The sequence below is a fragment of the Mixophyes fleayi genome, chromosome 8 (assembly GCF_038048845.1).
Source record: "Mixophyes fleayi isolate aMixFle1 chromosome 8, aMixFle1.hap1, whole genome shotgun sequence".
Lineage (NCBI taxonomy): Eukaryota > Metazoa > Chordata > Amphibia > Anura > Limnodynastidae > Mixophyes > Mixophyes fleayi.
The window spans coordinates 105,389,359-105,402,864 of NC_134409.1; the positions used below are offsets into that span (position 1 = coordinate 105,389,359).

General features: G+C 39.1%; 1 protein-coding gene across 1 annotated transcript in view; it reads left to right on the forward strand.

Annotated features, from left to right (window-relative positions):
• The window catches only part of CYTH4 (cytohesin 4), a 47,875-nt gene that overhangs the window by 31,809 nt on the left and 2,560 nt on the right, over window positions 1-13,506 (forward strand). Inside the window, exons 8-11 of the mRNA XM_075183068.1 lie at window positions 122-270; window positions 1,790-1,904; window positions 11,923-11,999; window positions 12,810-12,881. Coding sequence (XP_075039169.1) covers window positions 122-270; window positions 1,790-1,904; window positions 11,923-11,999; window positions 12,810-12,881 — 413 coding nt within the window. The remainder of the gene's footprint in view (window positions 1-121; window positions 271-1,789; window positions 1,905-11,922; window positions 12,000-12,809; window positions 12,882-13,506) is intronic.

Consider the following 13,506-nt stretch of genomic DNA (forward strand, 5'->3'; position numbering starts at 1 on the left):
TGGGGTGCAGCAACAGGTGAAGAGGCCTGTTTATCAGATCATCCATATATCTGTCTCTGTGTTGAATTTACTATTTCCATTATAAACTGTCCCACTTTTTTATCTTTTTTTATCTATCCAGACAGCTGCTATATTGTTTCCTTCTCCTTGATCATCCTAAACACCAGTTTACACAATCCAAGCGTTAAGGACAAGCCTGATCTGCAACAGTTTATTTCTATACATAAAGGGGTGCATCCAGGAGGTGATCTACCTACGGAGCTGCTGACTGTGAGTGAGCCCAGAGTATAGTACTAAAAGCTATCACATCACATCAATCTTTTTTTATGCATCAAGTTGCTGTAGGCACCTGGGGGACGGGGTTGTTAGAATTCAGCACAAGGTCCCTATTATGGTAGCAAAATATCAGCTCATTTTTGCACATATTATTTGACGTGTTAGCAAAAATGAGCGGAGGTTTCAACCCATACAACGCTGCTGATTGTCACTGCACAGGGCTCCTATTGAACCGCGCTCAGAATTTAATCCACCCCTTAGCTTTCATTTATAGCGGAGGTTTGTATACTATGCGATTACACAGGAGAAAGAGGCATTGAAATTGTGAAATTACAACAATGCATTGGTACTGAGACATATTAATTTGTATGTATATACAGTAGTTGTACTTATTTTATACTTCCACCAGGTGCTTCTGTGGTTGGTTTCTAGATCTCACCAATAGCTAAAAGAAAGCCATTCCCTCTAGACATCACATGATTTGAGTAGGTTATTGGCATTAGCAAAAGGGCCTATCAGTAATTAATGATCAGCACATGCACTTTGTTCACTTCTATTTTCCATTTCTACAGTACTCAGAAAAGTCGACATAATGGTAGACTGTATCAAATATTAAGTATTTTTTTTAAAAAATGTGAACAGTAACATTGTAAAAGGCCAATTGTTTAGGAAAAATCTATGTTTTAGATCTCTTCCTCGTCAATAAAATGTGGGTGCTCTCAATATTTTATTGGACAGCAATTTACAGTGTAGACTTTCTCTTTTGGTTCATGTAGCATACTGTGGCTGTTTATATCATGACTGTCTGTCTTCCTCTGTCATTTGTTTTGTTTGTTTTTTAATAAATGTTTTACTGAAAACTTCAAGCATAAACAAAAAGGTGATGGTACAACACCTAGTAATAATAACATTGCAGTTGCTAAGAACAAAGAATAATAATAATCAGCAACAAAAACAGCTCAATCAATAGAGAAGAACCAAAAAAAAAGAAAAGAAAAACAAACGATCATGAAGTTGTTTTTTTTATTTTTTAACAAAATATAAGGGAAGGAAAGAGAGAAAAGAAGAAAAGAGAGATAGGAGGGGGCAAAACCATTTGACTTTTTTTGTTTTGATTACTGTATATTTTTGGACCTTATTCAAGTGATTTAGGTACATTACCATGAATCACATGTTGGACTGTGTAAAAGACCTTATATAGGACCTATAGAATGTGGCATACCGTACCGCAGTTATTCATAAGCTGAGCTGTAATAAGTAGCAAATTTCGGGCTACAATGCTTTCAGAAAATAGAGAATCACTGTCATATGTGCATCATAAGGAGAGGAACCATCACTGATTTGCTAGTCAGAGAGAGAGGAAAAATGTTGTTGAAAAATAAAACTAATTAAGGATTGTAATCCCGTTTATTATATGAGAAGAGTATAGGTGAACCATGTAAAGTTCCCTTGTTACGGTAAAAACTTTCTACAGAACATTAATGCTATAATGCCAATGTATTCTCTATGGCAGGAGATGTTTGACAGCCTAAAGAAAGAGCCATTTCAGCTTCCTGAAGAAGAAAATGCCTGGGAGCTCACACTCGCCTTCCAAAAGCCACAAAGAGAGGGCTGGCTTCTCAAAATGGGTGAGTGTGGTCACAAGTGTCATTTTTAATTCTTTTACTAAATACATTTTATTTTGGTCACAATAAAGGAAGTACATACATTTGTTTCATGCCCTTTGTGTACTGTGGAAATGTAAGACCCAGGGGTATATTTACTAAACTGCGGGTTTGAAAAGTGGAGATGTTGCCTATAGCAACCAATCAGATTCTAGCTGTCATTTTGTAGAATGCAATAAATTAATGAAAGCTAGGATATGATTGGTTGCTACAGGCAACATCTCCACTTTTCCAAACCCGCAGTTTAGTAAATCTAGCCCCCATAGTCATTCCTTCCTCACCCATGTATCTGGCAGCCCAAAACATCTGCTTTCTGTAGAGAGAGCTGCAGGGATGTAGAATGTATGCTTGCGGGCTCTCTGTAAGAGAAGGAACACAGATGTAAGTTTTATGTCTATGGTGTTCAGAGCGTTGAAGAATAACTCTGTCCTTTGGGTGGAATTCGATGAGATAATATAACAATGAATGTATAACTTTCATGCTCTGTGAGCTGGATTCATTGTGGTCTGCAGCGGGAGATCCCTAGCTTCACATTTCACACTCCTCTTCCCGATTCGCCCATGCTAAATAGGTATTGATGCCCTCTGCTGTGAACTTCCCATTCTGGGAGGGGGACATCAATAACCGTTTGGCTTGTTTCAAAAAGGTGAATTGGGAAGAGGAGAGAGGAGTGCAGAGTGGATCACTGGAATGTCAAAAAACATAGATGGATGAGGAGAAGGAAGTGTGGAAAGTAAATATGTTTTTTTATTTCATCGTATCAAACTTCAGTTACCCTTTAATTCCTCCTCAGAGAAGTACTGTTACTGCTAGTAAAGATGGGAGCATACAGGAACTAAAAGACTAAAATCCCTTATTAAGAACCAGCAATGTCTGTATTGCGATTCAGTCCTCTATTCATTCGCATCTCATAGTGTTAATCAGGTGATATTTAATATCAAAATAAAGCTTAAACTAGTCATAAAGCATGACAGCATGACTATGGGGCTTTAATTACATTCATCGATCGATCAGTGGTTTGTAATTAGCAGGCTGTATCAGTTGAGAGCTATCATAAAGCACAATGGTTGTTTCTACACATAAATTCAGATATATCCTCCAGAAGATCAATCAATGTAAAACGGTGGAGAAACCACACACAGTAATTACGTAAAGTTTGTAAAGGGCTTAGTTCCCTTCTTGTAAATAATTCTGCATTCCAGCAATACAAATTGTTTCACTTCCCATTTTTTCATAGAAATGTAAATGTTCCTTTTCCAAACTTGCATACTGTCCGCTTTCAGTCCACTATATGTGTCACATCCCTATATCACTATCCTCACACTTACAGGGCCTTGACTGGATCTTTCATGATGTGACAGGCACCAGAGATCCTTCCACTCAGTTAGTGTTATGTTACCATATAGGGCGTATATTGGTCTGTGCATAGAGTCAAAGACTGCAGATGTGCATTGTGTGTTAGCGTGTAGAGTGTATTCTTCTTGGAACTTTTCCTTTTTTTGGAGTTGTCCAGCACAGCTTCAGCACCATTGTTTGTCCTATTATAACAGGCACTGTGTGAACACTGCAGCCAGCCGAGTGTGTGAGACCAATGATCACAAGTCTGACCAGTCCAAGCGGGCAGAGGCTCAGCAGCCAGGCATAAAAAAAAAAATTTGTAAAAAAAATATCCTTCTAAAGTATATGTGTTGGCAATAACCTTCAACTTTAATAATTTTATTATTATTGCAAAGTATTACACTCATTCCCGGTTACAGGACTTTTTTCGGGCTGCACCCACTCTGTGGAATTCCCTCCCTCGCACAATAAGACTTTCCTCTAGTCTTCAAACCTTCAAGCGTTCTCTGGAAACCCACCTCTTTAGGCAAGATTATCAAATTCCTCAACCACCCTCTTAATCCACCTAGTTTACCCTATTACCACCCTCTACACAGTTAATACAAGACAACAACCCTGTGACGTTGCAGTGACACTAGATCGTAGAGCCCATTAAGTACTTTTTAACCTTTCCATTCTAGCTGGACGAATATGAAATATGATGTAGCACTTACCCTTGTGTATCAAACTCCCATTGTCCTATAGATTGTAAATTTGCGAGCAAGGCCCTCTTACCTCTGTCTGTATTACCCAGTATTGTTTTATTAATGTTTCCTAATTGTAAGCTCTACAGAAGTTGCTGGCTTTATATAAATAATGTTGATGATGATGATAATGTTGATGATGATTACACTGCCCCTAACCAGCTACTTCTTAATGCCACCTGGCAATGGCAACATTTTCTGGGGAAAACACTGAAATAATGAGTAAAACATTATATGTAAATTAATTATAAGCGCTTTATGATATTAATGATTATACACTTTCCATGCCAGATTTGTTTTCATATACTGTATGTGTAGTTAATCAAAAAGTTGAACTTGTAAACTGAACAACGCACTGTGTGTTTGCATGTTTTGCTTTTGCTCATACTCGCTGATCATGATAACTTGCCATAACCAGTAACACATACACTGCTGATGCGGAGGAGGATGCATCTTGAGATGTGCGCAGCTGTACATTTATTTTATTTACTCCCAACTCTGCATCAGCCCCAGATTGTTTAGGGATTATGATGAGCCTCTAAAGTGGTCATGTCACCACAATGTGGCAGAAGTAGCCATTAAATCAGTGATGTAACTGCTTCCTTCTGAATTGATAGGCTGCATTATCATAAATATTTGGTAAGCTCAAACAATGGCTGCGTCCACTACGCCTAGTCCTCTGTAGATTTAAGGAGAAATATCAACAAACTATTAATTTTTACAAGCCATCTTTGTAAGGCGTGGCACAGAAATTGCTGCCATTAATAATTAGGTCCCTTAGTAAGCTGCATTAAAGGAGTTTTCATTTATCAATGAACAAAAAAACCCATTACAAAATATAGAAATCATACACTTCCCCTGGCAATAGAATAACCCAGCGTTCTGAATTATAATAAAATATATAAGGACTTATGTATCCTTAAAACTAATTAAAATAGATAAATACTAAAGCCAAATATTCCCAGAAATATTGAAAATATAATTTAGTTGATCCAAAATGGTTTAGTACCTATAAAACAAATAGCAAAGCACCAACAAACTAAATTATTAAAAACCATCTTCAAGAAAACTAATCTAAAACTCCAATAACCCTAGATAGACCTCAGGAAAATATTTTCACAGCATAAGATATAAAGCAATACTGTATCTTATAACCATGATTAAATAATTAATAAATAGTTTACCCAGTCAATCCACAATGTAGCAATGTATCAAAAAACAATATTAGATTTTCAATTTATCAGCACTTTATATAACAATGATATGTAACAATACTTTTGCTCTGATTTCATGAAAGTTGTGAAATGATATTCCCCGCTGACAGGTGCCCCTTCAATGCCAAACAGTACGTGCAGCATTGAAGATGTCTTCTTATGGGAGGGGAAGTGGACCATCAGTGGCCCTGCACTTCAGAAGAGCTGTTAATTCCCCCCAGGGGACATGGTATGCCCCAGCTCGTCATGACCACTCCCCCTATCCAATGTGGCCACACCCTTTCTTATGCTTGTAGTGGAGGCGCACGCCTACCTCCCTGAACCCAAAATATACAAGTTGGGAGATAGGGCACTGGAGGTTTTCACTCTCTCATTAGATGGCTAACTTTGTTCAAGTCACGTAGAAAGGAATAGAAAATAAACTGTTCAGCTGTAACACATATGTTCATTTATGTGTTGTCTGTACAGAAATCTGTTTAATGTGCAGTTGAATAAATATTTCATTACACAGGACTACCAGCAATTTTGCACTTGATGAAAGTCATTTTGCCAGCTGACAATCTTAGACAGTAGCAGATCTTATTACCACACAGATGACTTGCTATCCAAATAAACGTCTCCCCTGTCACTGTCGATGGCCGACCAAATCTCCTTATAGCTTGTAAGCAAAACTGAACCAGTTCCTGATCCTGCTGCAGAAGACTTTAAGCCAAAATAGCCCTAAGCCTGAGGATCTTCTCAGATCCCTTCTGCTTGGTGCTTTGAAGACAGAGGTAGATACGTTCAGGTTATACAGCAGTAGAGCGGCCCAATGCTAAGTTTCGAAAGCCCCTGAATACTAGTCAGTCATTATGATGCTCTTCCAAACTCCCAGGGCTGTGGGTTGTTAAACAATATTATTACTACTACATTGCAATGCTTCCTGCAGGATTCCTCTTATCCCCCATGTCATTATCGGATGATACTACTTATGTTAGTTAAATCTCTGACCTGTGTAGAGAAAAAAATCACACACCCTCAGACAATAAAATCATTTTGTTAAACAAAAAAAGAATACCTTTATCCTAACACCTATTGCAACTTAAATGTGTCTATTTTCCCAACCATAACACCTTTTCTTTAAAAAGTCACTCTTATAAATAAAAGACAGAAATGTGTTATAAAAAGTAAAACATTAACAGTCTTTATGCATAAAAAAAATCTACAGTGAATTAAACCCTTCACTCTAGAAATAAAAATTAAATCCTTTATGAGTTAAACTCAGGAGAGTAGTCCTTCATATAGGATCTGCCTTCTGATTGGTTGTTGAACACTTGCTAACTGTTCCAACATTTCTGATTGGTTGTGCAAATGTTCTACTTGTCCCACTTGGCAGCACTCCAATTATTCAGACTCCCCACTTCAAAGTGGTGAATTGATTTCAGCAGTGCTTTCAGTGATGTGTATGACAGTTTAATAAGCATACCATTTGATATCTACTTAATTAGTCTTCTAGCAAGTTTTAGTCCAATGTTGCAGAGTTGTGTTTGCTAGAAATACTACAACAAAAAATGAGAAAAACTACAAATATTTACTTTTGCAAATTGCTTAACAAAGCAATAAATGTTTGTTTGTTTGTTTTAGCAGTAATATTGAATACATTATAATCATTAAAAAGTATTATTATTATTAGTAGTAGTAGCAGCAGTAGTACTAGTAGTATTAGTTATCTATTACTTCACTGTTGGCGTTCATATACTGAATTATTATGAAAGATTAGTCTATATGGGTCATTTACAAAGCCGCAAAGCTGCAGCCCCACAGTACAAATGCATTGTTACGATGTCATGTAACTATTTTGTCAAAAAAGCATCTGCTTACATGTGTCTGCGCATGGCTTAGCATGACGGCCTGTGGGGGATCAGGGCATTGCTGAACGTCTTACTCGGTGCTCACATGCAAAACTCAGATTTTGTGTTGCAGAACAGAATATTGAAATGAGCATCAAGGGGTGCAGATTGTACATTCAGGGGGCTATTGCTGATTTATCAGGCTGCCACAGCCTCTAATGGAGATTGAGTGTGGAATTATACTGTCAGCAGGACACTTTCTGCACCAGCCACATGCACTCAATACCGGAAAGCACCTTTTTATAAACACAAATACCAATAGCAATGTAATGAAGGTGCTACCTATGTCCTATTAAACTTATTATTTATTGAAGACATCTGATTAAGCAGCATTTTATGGGAAACATTTAAAGTGGTCATTAACTTGGTGGTCAAAAATGGTAATAACCAATAGTTTAAAATTTAGATTTTTTTTTTTTTACTTTTTCCACCACACGCATTCTAAGTATGATGCATCCACCAATCTGAAGAGGAAAGTCACTGTGGTCCTTGTTATGCAACTGGAAAAAACATTTTGTGCTGCAGGGGGTGGAATGTTACACAAGCTGATTTAGAGTCATGAAAGGGGCATGGCCAGGCCCAAAATGCAGTGTAAAAATAAAGCTGGCCCGTATGTACATGTAGCATGTAAAATAAAAGATTTAAGGGTATATTTACTAAACTGCGGGTTTGAAAAAGTGGAGATGTTGCCTAGCAACCAATCAGATTCTAGTTGTCATTTACTTAGTACATTCTTCAAAATGTCAGCTAGAATCTGATTGGTTGCTATAGGTGACATCTCCACTTTTTCAAACCCACAGTTTAGTAAATATGTGCAGTGGAATTGAGAACATTTGGAGGAGGTATTGTGGCCCCGGTACCAAATTGGGTACCGGGCCCACTCCACTACGCAGTCCAGAAAGCTACCTCGGTGCAACGTGTGTATTAAAACATATTTGTACTCCTGATATTAGAGGCACGGAGAAGGGATATATGTAAAGAAGCTATGGGGAGGGGATAAAAGACAGTGATGATGCTGTTGATAACGACTGGTTAATGATGTTTTTGGATGAGAAAAGACATGTTCTGAATGTAAAATACACTTAACATCCTTTGCTTCTTTCCATAGCTTCTTTTCATGTATCCTTTCTCCACGCCTCTAATATCAGGAGTACAAATATGTTTTAATTATAATACACATGTGGGGGTATATATAAATGATAAATAAATGATAACTAGACTCTGATTAGTTGCTATAGGCAACATCTCCCCTTTTTCAAACTCACAGTATAGTAACTATACCCCCTTAGTATTTTCATCCCTTACAGTGCAATATGGTTTGCTCAGCTGGAGATTCTGCACTCGGGCCAATATTTCCACCCAACGCTAAATCAGTCCCTAAATGCTCTGCACATCTGCAACTCTTTATAATTACTAACTCCAGGCAAGATATTAATGTAATACTAATTCTACATATTTATTAGATGTTATTAAACTGCACTAGCGTTATTATATTTGTTATTATTATATTCACAATGTATGTTAACTATAGTTCAGCTTGCTGAGCAGTCATAAATTTAATACTTTTCCCACAATAGCACCATAGTAAATCTGTCCATGAACTCAAGTCCAGACATTATGTCACAGAGCAGGAAAACATAGCTGCCATGTTGAGACTCAGGAGAACATTGAGAGACTGATTGATGTATGTACTGATGAAAAAACATGGATCATTTTGTCAGGTTGTGCACTAGCAGAATTCACATGTATAGCTACAAATATTTTCTATGTGATTATCTTGCACATGATTTGTTACTTTTTACTCTAAACAAACTATGCCTGATATGGAGGCTACTTCTACAACCAGGGCCACCGAGCGTAATCTTGTACCTCGGTATGGCTGCTTGTTGTGGCCAATCCTAGGATGCGCATGCCTTGACAAATCCTGGGGCTGCGCACACAGTCTAGGGGGTGGGACCACGCAGAAGCTACAAGTTTATGCAGTCGCTTCTCCCCTCTATAATCCGGCTGAAACGGGGACCTGCATAGAGTCAGTGCCCCACCTGGCCCTACCATAATCGAGACCACTGTGCCAAATCCCAAAAAAGTTTGGGCTTAGGTGCCGATGGCCAATTAGGGAAAAATATGATCTTACAAGATGAACCCTTTCTTACTCTAATACCTTATTTACCTGTCGGTTTAATGCCACTCCGCTCCTCCCCTGCAGGGAATGGTCTGTCTCATTCTGCACACCTTTCGAAATCTCACTTAGGAAACTCGTTCTGAAAAATTGGTTAAGCCATGTACAGGTGAACCCAAACATGTTAGGTGGTGTCAGATTGAACACTACTCCTCTGTCTCACGGGAGTAATTAAGATCTAAAGATGCTGCATGTAACATTTTCAGAGCTTAATGACCTCCATGTAACAAGGAGGAGCATGCACCCCGTAGTGTAATAGACTAGCACTGTAGCGATTGAGCTCTATGGGGTCTATGTATCATAAGATGCAGTGCTGCTAAATATGCATCGCTGCATATCGCAGTGATGCATATTTTTGCCCAGCTAAGATGCACTATGCCGGGGTTACTCTGGGAGCCCAGGAGAAGTGACCAATCTGATGCAAACACTTTTTTTCTATTCACTGGCAACTTAGCGCTGCCGATAACAGTAGGAAATGCTGTGAGCATGCGCACAGCATTAACACTATATCGCATTCTGCGTAGGCAGAGAGGCATCAGCAGAATCCCATAGGAAAAGACAGGTAATGCCATCCTGAGATGACGTTACCTGTCTGTGCAATGCAAAGCTTATCAAAGCTTTACGCATTGCAGAACATCACAGCCCCCACATAGTACTCAGTGGGGACTGCTATGCTGCATGGTGTTAGCCTAAACGGAGGAGATTTCTGTGAACGTTAGGCATGTAATGCATAGCAAACATACTTAAAAGATGCGGAAAGAGCCGTTTCTGCATCTTTTAAGTGGAAAATTAGTTTGATGCATAGACCCCTATAAGTGCTATTGCTATCGTTCAAAGAGAATGTCTAACACCACCCTTAGTTTTAGGTTTTTAAGTTTGATTAATGAACTCTACATTATACTGGCAGGTTCCAAACACAATGCACAACTGATTGATATTATCTGCTCGGTATCTTTGAGGGAAGGGTATACACTTTCACACACATTTTTAGATTGAAAAAAGCACAGTAAGGAAGTTTATTTCACAAAAGAGGAAGTGTTCTGGAACATGATTTCACACACATTGATAGGGGGAAGGGGGCAGTAGTTTTGTGAGGGGGTGAGAAAGTACAGAAAATGCATTTATGAGTCAGTCTGCAATTGTGGTAAATATTTTCACAATATGGGACACACAAGGTTGGGACAAACCTATGGCTAATTTACAAGTAATTCATGAGGAAATGTCTTAATAACAGAGACATCACCACTGGAGCAAGGCATAGAGGCACAGGTAGTTCTTGCAGCCTACAAAGCCCAGTGATGAAAGCAGTTTGAAATACGCATCTCCTATCATAAAGACTCCTCCTTAAACAACCACACCCTTCACCCATGTACATCATTAAGGTCAACTCCTTTCCGTCACCTGCTGTTCCCTGGACGAGCTGGCTCGTGCTGATTCAAGTGCACTTCAAGCTCTTGGTAGCTTTTCAATAGATTTCTGTGGAAGAGCCACAGAGAGTTTGTAGTGCACTTTCAGCTCTCAACGTTCTAAGGGTGAATTCATCCATTGCTTCAGTAGAGCTCTATGGTAGCACTGGATGAATTGACTCTCAGCATTGAGAGCTATCTCTCTAATTAAGATAACAGATAGGGATCCCCCTCCCATTTTCTATACATGTGGGTATGTTTAATTAATTAAGGGTTGTCCACAGTGAAAAATGCACTTTACTTAAAAAAAAGAAAAAAACATTGTGGTACCACACCTGTCGTACATGAAATTCAGATACCTAAAAAGTTATTTTGCAAGTTCATATTAAGAAATAAAAACAGTACATCCAAAGAGATTTCATTGAAATACCTGTCTCGTCATGAGTCTAGTGTAGCCATAATAGACCTGATTCATTAAGGAAAGTAAAGCAAAAAAGATGAGTAACTTTGAACCTTGGCAAAACCATGTTGTATTGGAGGGGGAGGTAAATTTAAAATGTGATGGAAGATTTATAATTGGGGTAGGGCATGTCCTAGATCAGTGTTAGCTAATCTGTGACATGCCAGGTGTTGTGAAACTACAAGTCCCAGCATACCCTTCCAGCAATAAGCTGCTATTTATTGGCAAAGCATGCTGGGACTTGCAGTTTCACAACACCTGGAGTGTCACAGGTTAGCCAACACTGTCCTAGATCAACTTTTAATGTAAGTGTAAAAATAAAGCTATCAAGTATTTGCTTCCTACATGAAAAAACAGCCAGTATTTTCCTTATGTGCAAAATAATAAACTCATTTGCACCCCTCGAATTGCAACATTCCCCCTTGAATTGCAACATGGTTTTGCCAAGGTTCAAAGTTACTTTTTTTTTGCTTTAATTTCCTAAATGAATCAGGCCCAATATGTCCATTATTTTGACACTAGAGGTAAAATGTTAATGTGCACTAAGCTGCTGTTTCTATCCACAGCATACATATTCCATTGTAATTAAGCCTTGTAAAAATATAGTCCTGTGCAAATAAATATATGCATTAATTCACATTGACAAAGCTCATTTTAGCTTGAATTTAGGAAGTACAATGTGTAAATGTCTAAACTCCTTTTTTATATGATGTTTATGATGTGTTTGACACTAGCTCATATTATTTATTGCAGGTGGCCGTGTGAAGACTTGGAAAAAACGGTGGTTCATTCTGAAGGACAACTGTCTTTATTACTTTGAATACACAACGGTGAGAATAGAGCGCAGCTGAATGAACCAGGGTGCAGTGAGTCTAATAATACCGCTTTCATACTGCCGCCCCGGCAATATCCCGGGTTTTTCAAGCCGGGTTTTTGCCGGGGCTCGGAGCGTCCCAGCTCAGAAACACCATTCATACTGCACCTCGGACCCGGGAATTTCCCGGGTTGACCCCATTCATACTGCACAAGTCTGTGCCCCGGCAATTTGTGGGAGTCATCACCAGAGCAGTTTTCATTGGCTGAAAAATGGTGATACATAATACAATAATGAATAAAGGATACCTCCAATTGGCTTATATATTTAGTCGTACTAGTCTAGGAGGGCTTTCTGAAAGGCATAAAGAGACTGGGAAACATATATTTAAGGAAAGGTTGTAGGAGCTTCTAAAGCTAGGCATTGCATATTTCAATGATTACCCCAAAAGACTAGATTTCTAGATGGAAAATGAATGGCCTCTTTTTGGCAAGCATAATATGAACGAGAAATGCCTAATTCCAAATCCTCCAGAGACAGGCAGACAGCCAATCAGCTTGTTTTCTGTGCAACCCGGGTTGAAAAACCCGGGTTGCACCATTCCTAGTGCAGGCAACCTGGGTCTGACCCGGGAATTACCCTCGATAAATCCCGGGTTGAAGAACCGAGTTTTTAGACCCGGGATTTTTGACTTGTACCATTCATACTGCACCAAGACCCGGGTCGTTTGAGCTCGCCCCGGCAAAAACCCGGGATTTTGGTGCAGTATGAATGGGGTATAAAATGGAAATATTAACATCTGTATGACATTTTTTCCTTCTTTCAGGATAAAGATCCACTTGGAATAATCCCTCTGGAAAACCTATGTGTTGAGCCAACAGAAGATACCAAGAAGCCGGTAAATATGAATAGTAAAGACAACAAGGGGCAGTCTTCTCTGGCGTCTCCATCTGCATTAATGTCTGTACATCGTTTGAAGTCGCAGAGCCATTTCTGTTTTACATGCGATAGTGACACTATGCAAACAATGTTTGATTTAAGGACTTTGGACTCTATGGAGCAATATTCAATTAGCCGCGCAGTGCCTCCGTAACGGTCGTGAAGGCAGTACGCGGCGATGTAACGCCCCCCCGCCCTCCACCCCTTAGAGGAGCAGGGAGAAATTTGCGATTTTGAGGTTGGATTGTACTTGAAAACGTGCACAACCGCGAGTTTCAGAGGAACATTTCGGCTACTTGAATATGCTCCTATGTATTAATTTACATAGTGCCCCATTCTATGATTTTGGAGCAGGACGAGTTTTCTCAAAAATGGATTAGATCTGACCTCTGCCACCTCAGGGGTGACAGAGGATTTTGGCACAGAGTGAGCGAGAGAAAATGGTGCAACAGGCCTCACGGTATTGATTATTCTCAATACAATGTGTGCGCACACTTGGTCCATTCTGGCTGCTCCTACTGCCACAACCCCAATGGACAGTCATGCAATGCAGCCATCTGAAGGGAAATATAAGGGAAATATGC